This window comes from Amphiura filiformis, chromosome 10 (genome assembly GCF_039555335.1).
Source record: "Amphiura filiformis chromosome 10, Afil_fr2py, whole genome shotgun sequence".
Lineage (NCBI taxonomy): Eukaryota > Metazoa > Echinodermata > Ophiuroidea > Amphilepidida > Amphiuridae > Amphiura > Amphiura filiformis.
In genome coordinates this window covers 22,793,506-22,813,802 of record NC_092637.1, presented here as the reverse complement: position 1 = coordinate 22,813,802, position 20,297 = coordinate 22,793,506, and the positions used below count along the sequence as shown (strand labels likewise).

The window sequence follows — 20,297 nt, the reverse complement described above, 5'->3', positions numbered from 1 at the left end:
GTTGTGATTTGGTAGTTCACAGCATCTTATGAATGGTAGTGAGCTTTGGCAAAAACTGCATTGCTCAATTCATAGCGAGCATGTAGAAGAATTAAAATATCACAGACATACTTTTATAGGGGTTATTTTTAAACTATGTTCGCGAACATAAAATGTTTAAAAAATAGGGTTGTTTTTGACAACGGTGTACTCGAAATAAAAAAAATAGGGTACATATTTTTGTGAATCATGATAATGTTGAAATCCCAAGAAATCTTACCATTTCTCGCTCAATTTACTCCCGGATTTCAGTTTTGTGAAACTTGCTTTCCTAATATCCCGGCCTAAATATTCAGCAACACGCTCGACTCGGTTTTATTTGTTTCATGGTTTGTTTACACCGATTACGTCACTGGGGACTTACCCAGTTTGGCCGCTGATTCCATGGGACCTTTTTCATCGGCTTTATTAATGACGCGCCCGGCCTCCGGACCCTTGACAAACTGGGTACCCACAAACCAGGCCACAAACTCTTTGAAATGGCACCTGATCATAAAGGAATTGTTCCTTCTGAACCTTCTGAAGTTGAAGTCAGCAGGGCGAAAATCGCAAATCGCTAACTATTTGGTGACCGGCAAGCTAGAGGTTATTCTTGAAAATATCTAAAGATGGGGCTGATATTAGTGGTTTGAGTGAGGGAATTTGTGGCAAATGCCAGAGTTCGTAATTTTTCGTCAGTCAGTTTATGTATTGGTCACATTCAAGCTTTATTTTGAAAAAAAAAAAGGAGGAAAAATTACATTGTTGATAACTGTATCATACAAATGTAAAAACAGATGATGCATCCTATTGGATGTATTTGTATATATTTTTCTGTTATTTTCCTCATTTATATATTAAAGGACAACAGAGTTCTCAGAAAAGACAATGAATCAGAACAAGTGTTTCTGTGTGTGTTCTTGAAATGTTAAAAAAGGGGTACTTTTGTAAAAGTGTACTTGAAATGCAAAAAATAGGGGTATTTTTAAGGCTAATTTGTACCCGTTTTAAAGTGTAAAATAGGGGTAAATAATGACGAAAATGTTCTTGAAACCGCGCAAAATAGGGGGTATTTTTTACTTAGGGAACGATCATGCGTTACGCCTTTTAATGTTAAGTGACGACACCGGGTTAGCAACAATGAGTTGTACCATCAACAAGCACAACAATGCTGGTAAACAATATACAGAATTGTTCTCATTTGGGAACCAAAGGCCTCAAACAGTATTGTTTAAACTGTGCAGTGGTTTGGAAACAAGCTCTTCATTTTAAAATTGCAGTTTCTTTCAAAAATCTTACCTAAAACTCAACCACAATGCAAATTCACTCAGATGACCTTTATTTACATATGTGTACAGTCCCATTGCATGATGGGCTATTATCCAAGATTTAGATTTCTTGCTGTATGATAGGTACATGTATCATGTTTCAACTTACCACAGACTTACTTTGACCTTATATTTGGCCTGGCCAACAAAATTGGCCTTTAAAGACCCATGATTTTTGGTTTGAGGTTCACACACAAAAAAGAACTGGTTTCACAATACTGCTTGCTTGTCCTCGCCCGACTACCCTAATCTTGAAAATCTTGAATTTTCTTTCTTTTTTAACATGAATACCAACACTATATATTCAATATTAATTTTTCGCTTTCAGAATTTTGATATCCTGAAGTTTCTAAACAGTTTCTTCACATTTCTAAACTGTTTTACAACATGAATTCGTGATATGGTAGAGAAATATCCCATTTCAAATCTATTAGGCTTCTTTTATTAAACTAATTGGGTCTATACATGTGTTTTTCCTATGATCTTTAAAAATTTAATCTGACAGACTGTTTTGTCTATGGAAAGTGCGAGGACAATTTTTTTTCTTAACTACATAATACTTATTTTGTTTTTGGTTTAAAAGTTTCACACACATGCATATCACACTACTATGCACTGAAGACCTAAATGTATATATCATGTATACCCTGTATCCGACAAAAAACTATTGTAATATCATCTTATTGTATATGGGCACATAGAGCGCTGCACAAGGTAACAATCTCAAAAGCCTGCCAAACATGATTTTTTTAAATTATTTTCATCTTAGAATAGTGATATGATACACTGTAAATTTTGACTTCACATAATAATTTCGAGGTATTATCACAAGATTACAATCTCATGTCCATTCATAAAAGAAAGAAGTATGCTGAAATATAAAATAACATGAAATGCAACAATGATAATAAAAATCACACAGTATGTGATTCAGACAACACTATATGTGACACGATCCATGGAGACCAGAGGGAGGCATTTTTTTTAAATTGAGTTACTATATATAATTATTACTTTTTAGTAATATCAGGGTATCGTATACTGAAAACACCAAAGGTCTAGCATACTTGCTTCTAAAGTTATGAAGTTTTGTGATGCTATTTTCTTATGTATTTTATTGTTTTTTACTCCATATTTTTGCCTTTATCTCAATTTCAAATTTGCCACCTTTGACCTCCATGGACCAAATTGTGTCATATATGTGGTCATTGTTACTGCCCTATTTTAGATCTCGACCAGCTCAACGCGTGCAGTGATGATCTATGCAGCAACCAAAGGATTCTGCAAATTACCAAAAAGGTTAGTTGTGTGCATGTCTTTGTGAAATCAGGTCAGGTCTATTAAACAGACAAACACAAAACAACCATGTTGAATACAAAAAAGGAAATACTTGTCTATATAATGCACAACACCCATATACCCTGTAACGTGCAAAATAAATAAAGATCACAAAATACTGATATAGTTGACATATATAGTCGACATGAAAATGACCATGATTTCAGAGCTGACATTAAGAGTTTCCTTTAGAGCTGGTTTGTTGAAGCATTACTAGTTACTGGGATTTGTACTCAGTAGGTCAGGTTGATATGAAGTGGAGCTAGAGTATATTGCAATTTTCTCAGTTGACTTTTGCGAAGTAGTCTTTGGAACCTTCTGGGTCTGGTTTGATCTGTGTAAAGAACAGAAACAAGAAATTAGGTTAGGCCAAAAAAAAATTGCTTGTCCATAAAGGCTTATGAAATAGTTGGGTCGGTAGGTCGGATTTTTTTAAATTTTTTTTACAGATATTGCACTTGAAACTGACAACTGACAAGACTGATAAATAAGTCCAAACACACAGCACTTCACTGGTTTAACTCTTGAGATGGTTCTGCATAGGCCTGGCATTTTCGGGTAATTTTGTACCCAGGTACCCAGCACATTTTTCGGGCGGGTAACCGGGTACCCGAAATTGCAACAACAAAAAAAAAAAAGTTGCTTATTTTTTCGGTTTTGTAGTGTCCCTGGACCTAGACCTAAATGCTAGGATCATTCATGGTTGATCTAAAAAAATTTTAAAAATTAAAAAAATTTCAAGATGTTTTGTATTTTTAATATGAAAATTGATACTTTGTATTCATGTCATACTCTATTAAAGGGGGGTAACCCTATTGGTTTTGGATATGGATTGTCTTTAAAATTACATAATAATATCAAATATCGCCTCCTTTATGCTGCTTTGTGAAAAAACGAGAGCATTTTCAGCGTAAATGTGAATAAATAGCCAAATTTGCAATCCAATACCTTGGTATACGTGAATTGCATTCTGGGCAGGCAATGACGAATGCTGACATGCTGTACAATGCCCGCCCGTATTGAACGGAAAATGTTTTTATTTTCGTACCGCTTTCAGAAAAAAAGGAAACAAAATATATTTCCCTTGCAATATGTACATTTCAAATGAATATAAAAAAGTTTGGGTAAAATGGAGAGGAAAAAAAACCTTCCGAGACCGGGTTTTGAACCGGTACCTCTCGGTAAAAAACAAACGCTAGTCAATTGAGCTATTCAGCACACCACGCTTACTCTTGCCGCTTTAATAACTATATACGGCAAACCGTCTCCTCAGCAGTTAGTGTGGTTCGCTTTTTCACAGAATGTGTATGACGCTTGAAACCAAAGTAGCTGTTGCGGTGACTGATATTTCGCTCATAATTCCTCCCAGAATTCCAAAGTATTTACCATTGTTTACAAACTGGTATACCTGTAAAACCGCTGTGATTCATGATTTCTCGAAATACATCGACTTGGAGCGTCAAATTTCAGGATAGTAATGAGAAAAATAGTATCTATTATGTGATACCAAAACCTCATCAACAATGAAAAAAAAATCGGGGATGATGCTGTCGATCGATCGTTACGGATTTTAATGATTTCAAAATGCATTCAAATTCAATGCATTTTGAAATCATTAATAGACTATGACATGAATACAACTTATCAATTTTCATATTAAAAATACAAAACATCTTGAAATTTTTTTTTTTTTTTTTTTTTTTTTTTAGGTCAACCATGAATGATCCTAGCATTTAGGTCTACAATCAACTAAATATGTCTTGGAACGCTTGCGTGTAAATAACGGAAAATTCTCACCCCCCTCTCCCCGTTCAATGTTGAGAAATGCCAATGTCTTCAGCGGTTTCCCAATGTGTTCCAACATTGATCGATGGGGCGAGGGCAAGGGTAAATCATTGTTGTAGATATCATGCTTGTTTCCAGGCAAAATATACGTCATTTCCATGATCATATGAAATTCTGCACGGGATTTCGACAGAGTGTACCAAGCGCTCCAAGGACTTTTTTCAGAGATTGTCTCTGCCGAATGCAAAATATTTCATCTAAATTTCGTTTTTGTCTCATAACTCAAAAACGGAATGTCGTATGAGCTTCACATTACACACGAGTTGAGAGTGGATTATATGCTTGGAATCATAACAAAATTGTTGATAAAGAAATTGGTTTATTTAGGAAGTGGTCACTGTAATCACCCCCTATGCTAAAATACACACATTTCGCAATTATAGCTCTAAAATGCTCTAAAATGTCGCCTCTTTGTCCCATAACTCAAAAACAGAATGTTGTATGAGCTTCATATTGCACAAGATTTGGAAGCAGACCATGTACTTAGGAATCATAATACAATTGTTGATAAAGAAATTGGTTGGTTCAGGGAGTGGACATTGAAACACCCCATACCCTAACATACACGCATTTAATGACATTTTTATGCTATATCTCAAAACCGAGAAATCGTATCACGGCTCTAAGCTGCATGATTCCGAGTTGTTTAATTTATTTTTAAAATTAATATTTAAAGTTCACCTTCAAAGCACTTGTCAGATAGATGAACGAGTGTTAGAAAACAGAAAAATGAGTTTTAATTAAATACTAAAACCGCATGTACGTTAAGATTGTAAGGAAGTAAATAATAAATTACGACTATCTTCAGTAGATAGCATTAACTTGTTTTTGACATGATGTAACAACTATCTTCAGCAGATTTGTGCTTCACATTTTTGTGTATGGGGTGAGTGTATAATGTGGGGGTGTTTGCGTGCGAGGTGTTGGGCGTGGGATGTATGTGGGGTAGGGTGGAGGAGGCTTGTAGGACTATTATAATATCACATTTAAATCGGAAAGTATTTTATTTGGGGGCTTTTGGGAAGGAAAGAAAGAAATAATTAAATTAATTAATCAAACATAGAGAAAGAAAGGAAGAAAGAAAGACAGAAAAAATAAATCAAAAATGTATACTTCATGTATTTATGATAAACAAATATTTTCACCGGGTTCACCGTCGCAAATAATAAATGAAACAGAAAAAGTAATACCGCCTGGGAATCAAACCCAGGACCTCATGTTTACAAGACCTATGCCTTAATCACTTGGCCACGGAGCTTCGTGATTAAGCTGCTTGCAATTTGAACCTATAAGCGGTCACTTCAACTCTTTTCCACGTTCATGTTTTTATTTACTTCAAATGTCTTTCGTTCATTCATTCATTCATTCATTCATTCATTCATTCATTCATTCATTCATTCATTCATTCATTCATTCATTCATTCATTCATTTTTCTTTCTTCTTTCTTTCTTTTTTCTTTTTTTTTCCTTTTTTCTTTCTTTCTTTCTTTCTTTCTTTCTTTCTTTCTTTCTTTCTTTAGTTATGATACAAAGAAAGAAAAAAGAAGCATAGAAAATAATGAATGCATAATTTAGCAATGATTCACGCAATTAAAACACGAATAGTCAAAGGGTGTAAAGTGTAAACCCATAATGGTAATCTGTAATGGTAAACTGCTACATTGAATAACGTGCATACTGAGCAGTTTGCCCTGCATTGATATTAATATATACGTATAGATATTTATTTCAATTCAAAATGGCAAACTGTTAACAAATGTCATAAATGCGATCAATTTGTCATTCCTTTCGTATTCAAACATTCTCAATTGGTATAGCCAAGGTAAACAAACGTCACGCTTCATGAGACGCGGCCTAAAAACCATAAAATGCCGATTTTGGACCATTTTGTCATTATGGTAAACTGATGCACTTTGCCATTTCCACTGTGACAGGTTTACACTTTCCCGATACTTGACTACTATAAAGACCAAAACTGATTACTTCGATTATGAAATGACAGCGTGGCGCAACGGTTTAGACCTTCGACTCATAATCTTTTGACTATTGATTGATGTGAATGGTTCGAGTCCCCGTGGTGGTCGATTTTTCTTTAAGTGTATTTAATTGTTGTTTTCTTTTTTTTTTCACCGCAAAAGCGTATTTTATTATAAACAATAGTCAGAAATGAGTTGTTTCAAATTGTTACATCATAATCTTTCTGATTCGCTCGGATAGGCCTATACTCAGCAAACGCAAGTTTTACAGAAAACATTTACATGTTAGGTTATATTATAAAGGGTACAGAACGTTTTAATAAAATTCAAAAACTTTTAAAAAACATGCTGCAAACATTGTAATATTTCTTTAAAAATTATATTTGTAGTGTTTTTGAATTAAACGACAAAAACGAGATAATTACTTAAAATGTGTGTAATTTAGCAAAGGAGGTGTTTTCAGTGACCATTCCCTAAATATTCCAACTTCTTTATCAACAATTTTATTATGATTCAAAGGAACATTATATACTTCCAAATCATGTGCAATATGAAGCTCATACAACATTTTGTTTTTAAGTTATGGGACAAAAATGACATTTTAGAGCAGTTTAGAGCCATAATTACGAAACGTGTGTAGTTTAGCATAGGGGATGGTTTCAGTGACCACTCCCTAAATAAACCAATTTCTTATTCAACAATTTTGATATGATTCCAAAGCCCAATATCCACTCTCTAATCGTGTGCAATATGAAGCTTTATACGACATTCCGCTTTTGAGTTATGATACAAAAACGAAATTTATATGAAATATTTTGCATTCGGTAGAGACAATCAACGAAATATGTCTTGGAACGCTTGCGTGTAAATAATGGAAAATTCTCACCCCCTCTCCCCGCTCAATGTTGAGAAATGCCAATGTCTTCAGCGGTTTCCCAATGTGTTCCAACATTGATTGATGGGGAGAGGGAAGGGTAAATCATTGTTGTAGATATCATGCTTGTTTCCAGGCAAAATATACGCTATTTCCATGATCATATGAAATTCTGCACGGGATTTCGACAGAGTGTACCAAGCGTTCCAAGGACTTTTTTCGTAGATTGTAGGTCCAGGGACACTACAAAACCGAAAAAATAAAAAACTTAAAGTTTTTTTTTTTTTTTTTTGAAAAATTCCAAAAAAAAAAATTCCAAAAAAAAAAAAAAAAAAACGGTCGGGACCAGGGTACACGGTCGGTCGGACGTGGACAAACAAACAAATTTTTTTTGGGGGCCTTATGGCAAGTGGGATGACAAGGGCCATATTTTTCCAGTTTGGGGCATTTACCTAAAAGTACTTGAAAGATTTGAGCTAGGTATGCTAACTTGATGGGGGTGGAACAAGACAAAGACAAAGAAAGATAAAAACCAACGCCTTTAATATATATGCAAACCATAGAAGTGTACACTAACACTGCACCAGTAGCGTAGCCAGGGGGCAGACTGCCCCCGACACCTAAAATGGGGACGGAGAAACGCAAAAATGCGGACGAGAAGAAGGGGAGAAAAGAGAGAAAGAAGGGGAAGGAGAGGGAGGGAGAAAGAGAACAGAAAGAGAAGGGAAAGGGGAGGGAAAAAGAAAAGGGAAAGGGAGGAGAGGGAGCGTAAAAATAGGGGCAATACTGACGTCCCCCCATGGTGTGAGATCTAACTTACTGTATCTGAGTTTGGAGTCCAATTTGCTGGACACACTTCCCCATGCTTGTTGACAAACTGGAAGGCTCTCACCAGACGTAACGTCTCATCCACAGACCTCCCCACAGGCAAATCATTCACACTCATGTGTCTCACTGTGCCTTCTGGATCAATAATGAACAGCCCTCTGTGTGGATGTGAAAGAGATTGAAAAAAAATGTGCATCAAATTAAGAAAGCACTAATACGACGAGCCAAGTGATGGTCAGAATTCATTCAGCCATTACTGGGGGCCATTCGCACCAAACTGGTGTTGTAACTGCCTAATTGGGTGGAAAAGCACCGCTTCAAAATCAATCTTATATGTGACACAATCTGGATCATGGCGCCAAAAATAGGCATTTTTGAAAATTGAGTTCCTGTAATTATTACATTATACAATAGTATCATTTACTGAAAGTACCAAAGGTCTAGCATACTTAGTTCTAAAGTTATGAAGTTTTTTGATGTCTATTTTCTTATGTATTTCATTGTTTTTTTACTCCATATTTTTACCTTTATCTCAGTTTTTGCCGCCTTTGGCCCTCATGGACCAGATCGTGTCACATATTGTATTGCATTGTAAACTTTGAGCATCCTTTTGTCATACAAGTGATGGAACACATATATGCAGTTTAAAATTCTCACAAAGCCTGCATCATTTCACATTTCAGGTGGGATGGCCCACTCTAATGGCTGCCGTTGAGGTGTAGGAATGTGTGGAATCGGATTTGTCTATAAGGGGGTGTGCAATAATTATGAGCCCCAGGCAAGGAGAACTACAAATTGAAGAAAATCACCACCAAGAACCATTTTTATAGGGGTACCGTAAAACCTCGTCTACAAGCACATATAGTGTTTTCAATGAAAGATATAAATTAATACGATACATGCGTAAATATGCCATTACAATAGATTGGTGTTATAATAATACTTGTTTGAATATGCTTGGATCTGTCATTTATTTGCCCAAACTCCATAATGGCGCCTGGATTAATTAAGTTTTCATCAGAAGCACTTTATATGCTTGTAGACAAGGTTTTACGGTATTTCAGCTAGGATCAGTATGGAAACCATATTAAATTAAACTATTTCCCAGGATAATGATGAAACTGATGGAAGATCATTATATGCCAGGCCAGTATAAATGGGCTAAAAGTTGCAGGGATTTCAACTGCAAATTTGCAGTTGAAATCCCTGCAACCCCAATGGAAGACATGGATTGTATGATACAAAATGTTATTGCGGATGCTGAGTTTGTCCCATTGTTTGAGAAGTGCTTGTATCTCAGGGTTCTAAATGGGGTTACCTGAATGGACAATTGGACATCTCCATTTGAAATCTACGCCCTCTGTGGAAGATTAAGGTCATGTCCTCCAAAGGGGGTGTAGGAATTTCAAATGGAATAGCCCAATCTGTTACTAACCTGAGAGCTATGCCAGCTCCTTCTATCAACACACCATACTCTGATGCCATCTTCTTGTTGAAATCTGACAGAAGTGGGATCTTCATCTGACCAAGGCCTCCTTGCTAAAAACAAACCAAATGAAAAGTACCTGAGCTGAATTTATACTTCAGTTCGGGGCACTCGTAATAAACGGACGCCTCTGATTTCAAAGACGGTCAGTGATTTCACATACTGGGGTCTGTGATATCACATACGTCGAGCTTTGTTGACAGCTCGGCACTCGATGCAGCACATCGGAACAAAGCTGAGTGTATTAGAATAAGATTTCCTATGTTTAGCAAATATCTACCTGTGCAAAAATTAAATCTATCTGTGCAAATTCTGACAAATGGTCCCAGAACACACTTAGATTGCAATGGCCAAAATCAAATGTTTTGAAGTAAAAAAATCCCAATTTTACTATCCATTTCATGAATTGGATAGTAAAATTAGCATGCACTCAACATGCTCAACTTGGGCTAGCTACAACCCTGATAAGGCCTATACACAAGTTATTCCCACTGCGCTGGCACGTTCACCAAAATTACTAATATCGTTTGCGACTGGGTTTTGAAACTAGGGAGTATGTGATTTATGAGACGTCACTGAAATATGATACTGTTATGTAACATGATGCTTCAAGAGTATTTGATATCAGAGACGTCTTTGAATTAGCAGTGCCCCCGAACTGACTTGATTGAGTGATGGAAATTGTTTGTGAAAAGCTGTAAATTGCTTGACACTTTGGCATTTATACCAATCAATCACAACATTATTTGTGTGCAAATTACATAAAAATATTTTCAGGAGATCCATTGATGTTAATAACTATTTGAGAAGGTTGATGATCGAGAGAAGTGCTAAATTATAGATCAACTTGTTCAGCAATGATCAAAGCAGTTCATGTGAAAAGCGGTATTTTTCAACTTGTGATGGTTACTGATTGATCAGCTTGATGCTATGAAAATTGATAGAGAGGATGTGATTCGCTGTTCATATGCTAGTACAACTGCATACTATCACTGGGGTATAAGTGCATTAATGTCATCATAGGCTAGAAGGGAAAGTCCTCTTTGGGTATAGTGCACTCGCCTTTTAACCATGAGATTGTATTCGAGTCTCAAAGCAATTCCGAGTGAAGATAAAAGCTTGACCATGTTTGAGACACAGGTTATTTTACTGAATATTTCTATACAGATGTGGGGTGAGAGTCAAATTACTCTCCTGAAATTTATTATATAGAGCCTTGGGGGGAAAACTTGTGACAATTCGCTACATCATACATTTTTCCTACTACCCATTTCTGTTCTTTTCTAAATTAATCTTGTATTGTCACTACAATATTTGTATATTTTACCTTTCTTGGTGTATTGATCCATGCTAGATGACTAAAGTGTGAATCTACTGATATGCCAACTACTTCAGTGTTGATATCATGGAACTCATTTGCCCTGTCACTAAATGCAATGATTTCTGTTGGACACACAAATGTGCTGTAGATACAAAACATAATTAATTATGCAAAAGCAACTGTGAATAGCACATGTATATGATGGCGTTCCTAACATGCCTACCAGAATTCAACTAAGTGTGAACTTGAGATTTTCAAATATTTGCCACAAGTGCATGGGTCAAGTAAGGCAAAATTTTGTTGACAATTAAAGACTCAAATATATGTCTGAACATCTAGGTAAGCCATGAAATCACCTTGCCAGCACATTTATACAGGTCTCTATAGCCAGCTGGTAAATACCAAATGTTTGATGAAGTATATTTTGTTATGTTCATTTTAAATTAAAATTCATTTTGTAATGTTCATTTTAAATTAAAATTTACCTAAAGATTGCCTAACAGTAACACTGGTAGTCAAACTTTTTCATGGCACAGCAACCCATAACATAAGTGGCTCATCTCCCCCTGTTTGGTTTTTAACTATCGGAAAGGGAAAGAAGAAACTAAACAGGAGAGAAGATGAACAAAGTCACTTAATTGGTACCCACAGGATTCAACCTTAGGCCCCTCCCATACCAAGCACACGATCACCAACCGCAATGACCACAGGGGTTTTGCTGGCCCGGCCAGCAATTCAGTCTGTATGACTTGGGGTGATTGCGCATAATGCGCAATGGATTTCCTTTTATAAAAGATTTTGTTAGATTGTGCAGTGTTAAGGCTAACATAGGCCTCAATTTAGGAAAATACAAGTTCACTAAGGATTGTACACCATCTTCCTCCACCCTAATGTAATTTAAATCTACGCCACTGGTTACTTACAAATCAAGTGGATAGAAGAACAGCACCAGATATTTGCCTTTATAATCGTCAAGTCTGATTTCTTTAAATTCTCCATCAACTACTGCTGTGCCTTGGAACCCTGGGGCTGCATGTTGAACTTTGACTTGGTGTAAATGGGATGCTGCAAAGTATGGAAGAAATAACAAGAAGTTATGCTGATCTAATAGAAATGTGCACACAAATTTACATGTATGCAGAACATACATGGCCATGCGTTTTAAACTGGGTACACCAATAGGATGGAGCAGTACTTTTGTGCGAGATTTTTTGTGCTAATTGTTATTATTTTTAAGTCAAGGGTGTCAGCTACCTAGACAAATTACCTATCAATTTAAAGCTTTTGATGAGACCTTTGTATTGATACCATAACATTTTATGTAGCATATTTACCATTCTCAAGTTATTTTGATTTTAGTGAAAAATTGACGGGTGGAGCTGAGGATTGATATGGAGGATTGATATGTAAATTTAACTAAAAATTTCAAAAAAATGGGGGTATATTGATATTTGCTTCTTTTAATTGGTTTTATGTTGTAAAGACTTAAGAACAATTATTTAGAAACTAAAAAAGGTAACTCTGACCTAAAATTTAGTGAATTTTTAGTGCAAATCACTTGATTACAGAAAATACCTTAAATTGCACTGTTTGTGTGTAAATCCCTATTCGGAATGCCTCAAATGTGCGTTTCAAATATGTTCGCACACAGGGAAACCTGTAGCAGGTATCACAATAAAAGTATACATTTTTTTAAAGCTCTTGAGCCAAGGAACTCAAATATGATGTTCTTTTCAGCATAGGGTATAATATGTAAAAAATATATCCCACTGAAGATCAAACATTTTTTATGGAAAATGTTGCTATTCAACTTCCACTACCTCCCTAACCAATCTTCCTACTGGGAAACTAATATCATTTTTGGATTCCCTGTTTAATTTCCTGTCAGAAAATGTATACTTTTCTTGTACTTATGGGTTTAGTTAACAAACAATTATATTTGTATCAAAAAGCATGCATTTTCAAAGAGGAAAAAAATTGGAAATTTTGAGTACCGAAAAATCTACCAACTCAAAACACATGGCCACATATCTTAAAATTGATAAAAACTGAACCTACATGTAAAATCATATTTCCCTCATGAAAAAAGTTAACTTTGAGCATGCAGGCTCACACCCATGATAGCCTTACTGAAGACACAAAAGTTGAAATGTGTGCACTCAGGAGGATAGACGATGTGTTGTCAAAAATGTTAACATGTTCCTAAAATGATGGTGAGTGTTAACCCCTTGAGCACTACCTGCCGATCTAACATTGCCACTGATTGGTCAATTACATGATATTTTCACTTTAATCACCAATCACAAAGGAGCTTTGCAAATAATTCACCCCAATTTTTTTGCGTAGTGAAATTATTCTAACAATATTGCTGGTGCAATTGATAATGAAAACTTCTTTTTTACCAATCGGCAGGTAGTTCTCATGGGGTTAAACCAGAGAAGGTGATTTCTGGTTATAAACACACATACTGTGAGATGTGTGTGTGTGGGCAGTGTCGTAGCCAGAGGGCTAGCCCTCACGGTATGGTTTATTGGTTCATTACTGATGACGGTCCTGGGATTGTGTACCAATATTAAACCATAATTGGCCAAAATATGAGATGCGCTCTACCTTTTGGCTTGTTTCAGTCCAAATTTCACCTAATTTGGGCCCAGTTTATCACATAAATATTGCAAAGTTTTGATTCTGAAATGTTGGCTAGTATGTCACTTAAAGCTACAAAAGTGGGGGGGGGACACTGACAAGAACACTCATCAGGTAAAACCATGTTTTTGTTGGTATATTCACAAGTTTCAGTCCCCTGATTCAAAACCTGATTATGCCACTGCGTGAAGGTGGTTGTTGTTTACACTTGAGGACCTACATGTACATGTAAATTTGAAATCTCAGTGAATCATTTCGCCACTTAAGGTGGTACTACACCCCTTGATAAATTTGTGACTATTTTTGCATTTTTCTCAAAAAATAATAACACACTGGTAACAAAAGTTATGTATACATGTATAGGGGCAAGGAATCCAGTTACTACACTGGAATTCAGGGACTCAAGACAAGCGGTACATTATTTATGATAAGAAAAGAGGTACCGCTAGAATGTACCTCATTTCTTAATATATAATGAACCACTTGCCTTGAATCACTGAAATTTCAGTGAAGTAATTGGATTCCTTGCCCCTATAATATACATAACTGCAAAATTATTCACAACTTTTATCAGGGGTGTAGTACCACCTAATCCACCTTAACCATAAAACAACATAGTATCTAAAATGCCACTCTGAGTTCATTCATTTGTGATTCTGACTGTAATCCAATTGTTATCCCTGTCCAAAATTGTGATGTATTATATCCCATCACTAAATAAATTTCATTTGAAACTTAACATGTTATCATTAATTATTCACACTGCATTTGTTGTCAGCTGCATAATAATACCCACTACAGTTTGGCATCATGTCCTCCTAATCAAAATGATACCCACCTAATTCTCCCAGCCACTTCAGCTACCATTGTACATTGTACTTACACACACTCAGTGTTCGTGACACAGTTTTCCAGGATGTTTGTGGTACTGTCTTCAAGGCACTCGCTCTATGAACCAGGGATAACTGGAAAAACAAAAAGAATAATAATGTACCGTACAGCTTAATTAAGTAGGTGGATGAACACTGACTGGTTCTCATCCCCCTCCCCTATTTACCAAACTGGAATGTAAACAAATCTAGCCCTTGTCTCTATTGAAATTGTACGGTAAAATGGGGGGGGGGTAATTTTTTGGCCAGCCGAAAAGGTGAATTCCTATTTGTCAGCAACATCAAATCATTTTGTAGGGTTACGGTATCAAATTAAAACTCTTGAGTAAAGAAAGCCAAACTGAAAACCATAAAATGTCATGTAGCGCTTTCCGTAGTAACATTCTTCCCAGAGATTGACTTGAAATCGTCAAAAACGTTCAGCCAGCATTATGCATCAATTGCAAAACAACACAGCATATTAGTCTCATCATGAAAGAGCAGCTTTTCTATTCTTTCGGTCAGCATGACAACACTAGCAATGGATCGCTGCTTCCCATTGGTTGCTTTTGCCAAAATTTAGCTGTTCCATCTCGCCCCCTCGGACATGAAGGGGACACTTACCGTTGCTGCACTCAATCAATGCGGAAAATCACAAAAACATGCCATAAAATAAATAGCTCTTGATGAAACAATTCTTAAAGGTCAATTTCTTATGGGAAATCAACTTTAAATAATCATGATTTTACCAAAAGGCAAAGACAATGCAAATTGGTGTTTTCTGCACTGAGAACTGAACTGAAACACCCTGTACATTGACAAATTTGACATTGTACAAACCAGAGATTTTGTGAGGGTGTTACAACCTTTGACAGATGTGAGAAGTAATTGCAATAGATGGAACAACCAACTGCGATTAGTATTAAAATCCTTTAAAATTCTCATCACAAAATTCATTAATTGGGTCAAACAATTGGTTTTAATTAGTCATGTTTTACCGGTAGGACCGGACCCTACTAGAACACGGACACGGACATGGATTCGGACCGTGCGTGCATCATGAACCAGCATACGATGGTTGGTTCCTGTGAATGAATTAAACATGAAAGATGCAGATCTGCATGGTGTATGTACGTGTATCATTTTTTTTTTTTTTTTTTTTTTTTTCTTTCTTTTTTTCAGTGTACATTTTACAATCATAGTTTACTCAGATAAATACAGAAATTTGATTTTTATACACCAGGTATTTTTTAAATATTAAACAATACATAAACAGTACCAGCACACACACACTCTCACATACATATTTATATAGCATTTGAATTGTCTAGCTTTTACAATAAGAACAAAATGTTTAGTTGAAAAGTCCCTTCCAAACCTGCCATTTATTTTGATAAACTCGGTATTTTGAATCTTTTAAAAGAATGAATCTTTCCAATTTATGATAATATTCTATTTCCTTCTGAAGAGGGATAAAAGAAAGGGTTGAATTTTGGCATCTTTTTCTGTATATATAAAACTTAGTTAAAATGAGAATTAAATTGATAGCACTATTTAGTTTTCCTAAATCTGTCCCGAAAAGAATATGATTTCGGTTGAATGTGATAGGTATACCAAGTTTTTGTAAACACCAGGTTTCGAGCTGAGACCAAATGGGTTTAACCTTTTTACAATCTGATAAAAGATGAATTATCGTTTCGGGTTACTCGTTGCAAAAAGTATATATTATCATTTCTTTTGCCAATTTTAAACATAAATGTATTTGTGGTAAGAATTCCATTTAAAATTCTGTACTGAAACCACCGTAATTTTGTATCCATTATACATTTAAATGGCAACAAAGAGTATATCTTCCATTCATCATCTGAAAAGCTACTATTTAATTTTACTTCCCATTTTCGTTTTGCTCTTGGTATCTTTGAGGACATTAACGCTTTTTTGTGATCCGGCGGCCGTCGAGTTCTACACTTTTACCCTTCACGATATGTTACTTTGTTATGTTTTTATAAATACAAGGAAAGAAAATCCAGATTTATAAACTCCAACTGCGCTATTTTATGGATTTTATTTCACTATTTCATTCGTGTTTGCAATTTTAAAAGAGAGAAAATCTTTGTTGTATCAGCGTGGTGACACGCCAAGAACAACGCATCGCGATGCGTATCGCGCAATTTGTTAACGCACAGATACGCTTACGCATACGCCGACGCTTATCTGCATGCGTGGCGATCCTTTGGAAACACTAATTTCAAGTGGTCAAATGGCTCCGCTTTTAGCTGATAAAATGTGGGTTTTTCAAGTTCTTTTTCTCGATTTGAATATCAAGTTATGAATGGATTTCGCTCAAACTTCTCAACGGGCTGTGGATTTACCCGATGTTCACATAATATAAGGTAGAAAACGAAAACTGCCGCATTCTCCTGTGAGATTCGATGAAAGGGCAAAATGTGACCACTTTAAACTTTAACGCCATTATTTCAATGTTCATTTTCTCGGTAAAATGACGATTTAGGTACACGATAACTCAATAAATACAGCATCTATAGGTAAGCAAATATGATCATCGTAAAAAGCATGATCGACTCAAGAAACGGTTTTCTCATTTTTTTATATTTTGGTCTATTTCCGATTTTAGGCATCATTTTGTGCAAATAGGCGCTTGTGAATTTTAAAAGGTTCAATTTGATGCCTTATATGGTCAATATATCTCAAAAACTAAGGCCAATATAAAAAAAAAAAAAAAAAACGTTTTTGGAATGGAGCCTCAAGATTGAGCTAAAACAAAATAAAATATTTTGGAAAGAGTGTTTTTTGTTATGATGTACCTAACAAATATTGCCAAAAACTCACTTTTTGTGATTTTCTTCATAATTGTTGTTTTTACCCCAAATCTGTATTTATATTAAGATTTATTGATGTCTTGCCTTTATAAAAATATATACTTTTATATGTCTTATGCGAATAATTACAAAGTTATTGCACTTTTTACTACATGCATGTCTGAGAGTACACAGCCACCTTAAGTTGTTTACAGATTGATCTGCAACCTTTTTTATCTTTTAAAATAAAACTGAAATGAAATGGGATAAACGGCTTAGGAATTGCAATAAATGTAGCGTTTTCCTGAAATAGATGCTTGAAATTACTCTTAATTGCATAAATTACACTGTTGTATTCCAAAAAATTTAGCCGTAATCCATAATTTGTTTCAATTTCATGAAGAAAGAGAAAACGGTTTTGGTTAACATGGACAAGGTCAGAGACAAAATCAATACCTGCTGTCCGCCATTTTTTATAATTTATTTCTTTACCACCAATCTTAAACCATTCGCTTTCCCATAAACATGATCTTAACACATCATCAATTGTATAGGATTGTGTTTTTTCTTTACCTTAGACCAAGATAAAAGAACTTCTTTCCAAAAAACATTTTGGAAATTTTTTGCTACTTTTAGTGTATAATTTGCGCCCTTTTCAAGATCATTAATATGTATACCAGTTAAAATAGAAAAAACATCAATCCTTTAGCATCAATACTTCCATTTACAATTCGTCTAATCCATGTACATTTCAGTGCTTCAAAGAATAAATCTACTTTAACCAATCTTAATCCACCTTCAGAATAATCATTTGACAATTGATCTCTACTTATTTTATCTCTTGTACCTTTCCAAATAAAATTATAGATTTTCTTTTGTAAATCTTTTATAAAGTCTTTTGACGGGTTAGGAATTGAAAGAACAAGGTGGTTAAACTTTGGTATCAGTAGGGATTTAACTATAGTTATTCTTCCAAAAACTGTTAAGGGGGTACTACACCCTTGCCCAATTTTGTGCCTATTTTTGCATTTTTCTCAAAAATTATAGCACATTGGTGACAAGTAAGATATACATATTATAGGGGCAATGACTACAACTACTGCACTGGAAATTTTATTTCAGCACAGACAACAGTTATGGAGTTACAATCAAAAATGAGGGAAAACCATATTTGATCAATAAATCAATAACTACTTGACTTGAGTTGCTGAATTTTCAGTGCAGTAGATGTAGACCTTGCCCTGTAATATACATATCTTACTTGTCACCAATGCGTATGATTTTTTGAGAAAATGTAAAAATAGGCTCAATTTGGCCAGGGGTGTAGTACCCCTTAAGTTTCTTTTTAGACCAATGATGCATTACCTTTGTCACCAACTCCATAACCTTATCATAGTTCAAATTAACCATTTCAACCAAATTGGTTGAAAATTGTAGGCCTACTCCCAATGCAGAGAATTGTCCGTCTTCAACCCACTTTAGATTTTTATTTGTAATGCCAGGGTTTGGTTTTCTACCTCTAAGTGACCCAATATACACAACATTTGTTTTATCTTCGTTTATTTTCAACCCTGACAAACGCTCAAACAAATCCAGTGTTTTTAACGCTTGTAGTAAACTTTCATTACTTCCATTTAAGATCACAGTCGAGTCATCAGCGTATTGGGTGATTTTACAATTAATATTTTCAACTGTAATACCACATATATCAGTATTTTTTCGGATGAGACAGCCCAACATTTCAGCACAAATTAGAAAGATATAAGGGGACAAAGGGTCCCCCTGTCTGCAACCTCTACCTAAATCGAATTGTTTTGAGGAATTTCCATTTACCAAAACTGAGGATTGACTTTTATTATAAAAAAGTTTGATCCATTTTGTAAAAGATGGACCGATATTTAGAAAATCTAATGTTTTAAAAATGAATTTATGAGAAACGGAATCAAACGCTTTTTCAAAATCTATAAGCAATAGCATACCTGGTTGGTCATGTAATTTTGTGTATAAAATTAAATCATAAAGTAATCTTATATTTTCTCCAATATACCTTCCTTTCATAAAACCTTTTTGATCATCATTTATTAGGCTTGGTAAAATCTGTTTCATTCTTTCAGCAATACACGATGTATCATATCGTGAAAATTACTGTGGTCGATCGATCGTAAGTTAAACTGGTGATTTTTATTGAAGCAATACTTTCTTTGCCTTTGTCTTTGATTTTTACTAGTTTTTTATATGTGGATCCATTGATCCATCGACATCATAGGTCCGTGTTCTAGTATTTACCGTACCGTACCTAAAAAATAGATCCCTGTTTAAGTGAATACCCTTACTTACTCATACTTTAATACAAGCAATATAAATGTGAATTTACAATGATGATGTTGATATTGTTATAAAACAGTCATATTAATTAATTTATTCATGATTGTAAAAAAATATCATGTACATTGATATATATATATATTCTTCAATTTATCTTACCCCTGCTCCAAACACTCTTTTGAATGCTGCCATCTGTAAACCTGGAGTTAGGATTCTTTAAAAAATACAAGTGCTAAAGCTAAACCAAACCTCTTCACACAAACATAAACAGTAATTTACATGTAAACCTTACGACATGTCCAAAAGCAGACAGCTTTATTCGTCCTCCTTTTATTATTCAAGTGACCTTACCCACCTTTTTGTATTAGTGAAGTAGAACTTTGCCTGAGAGTTGCGATAAAATTTGACCCACGTGCATGACCTTTGACATGTGTTTATTTATGTGAAAATAAGCATTTATGTTTTTACTTAAAATGTATCTATTCTGTTTCAAAGTGACAATTAAATCTTTTTAAAATTACTATATGTATTGAAAAACGACTTTTAAAGTAAAATTTATGGCATTTTAATCCATTGAAAAGGTTAATATTGTATTCTAAATATTTAATTTATAAAAACACTTCAGAA

General features: G+C 34.9%; 1 protein-coding gene across 1 annotated transcript; it reads right to left on the bottom strand.

Moving 5' to 3' along the window:
• Positions 1-149: 149 nt before the first annotated feature.
• LOC140162653 (peroxiredoxin-2-like) lies at positions 150-19,995 on the bottom strand. The gene is made up of 7 exons (XM_072185933.1): positions 19,830-19,995; positions 14,541-14,622; positions 11,938-12,079; positions 11,021-11,156; positions 9,643-9,746; positions 8,200-8,365; positions 150-3,018 (listed from the first exon to the last, which is right to left on the bottom strand). Exons 1-7 carry the CDS (start codon positions 19,860-19,862, stop codon positions 2,968-2,970), a joined length of 714 nt encoding a protein of 237 aa, XP_072042034.1. The 5' UTR covers positions 19,863-19,995; the 3' UTR covers positions 150-2,967.
• Positions 19,996-20,297: the final 302 nt, after the last annotated feature.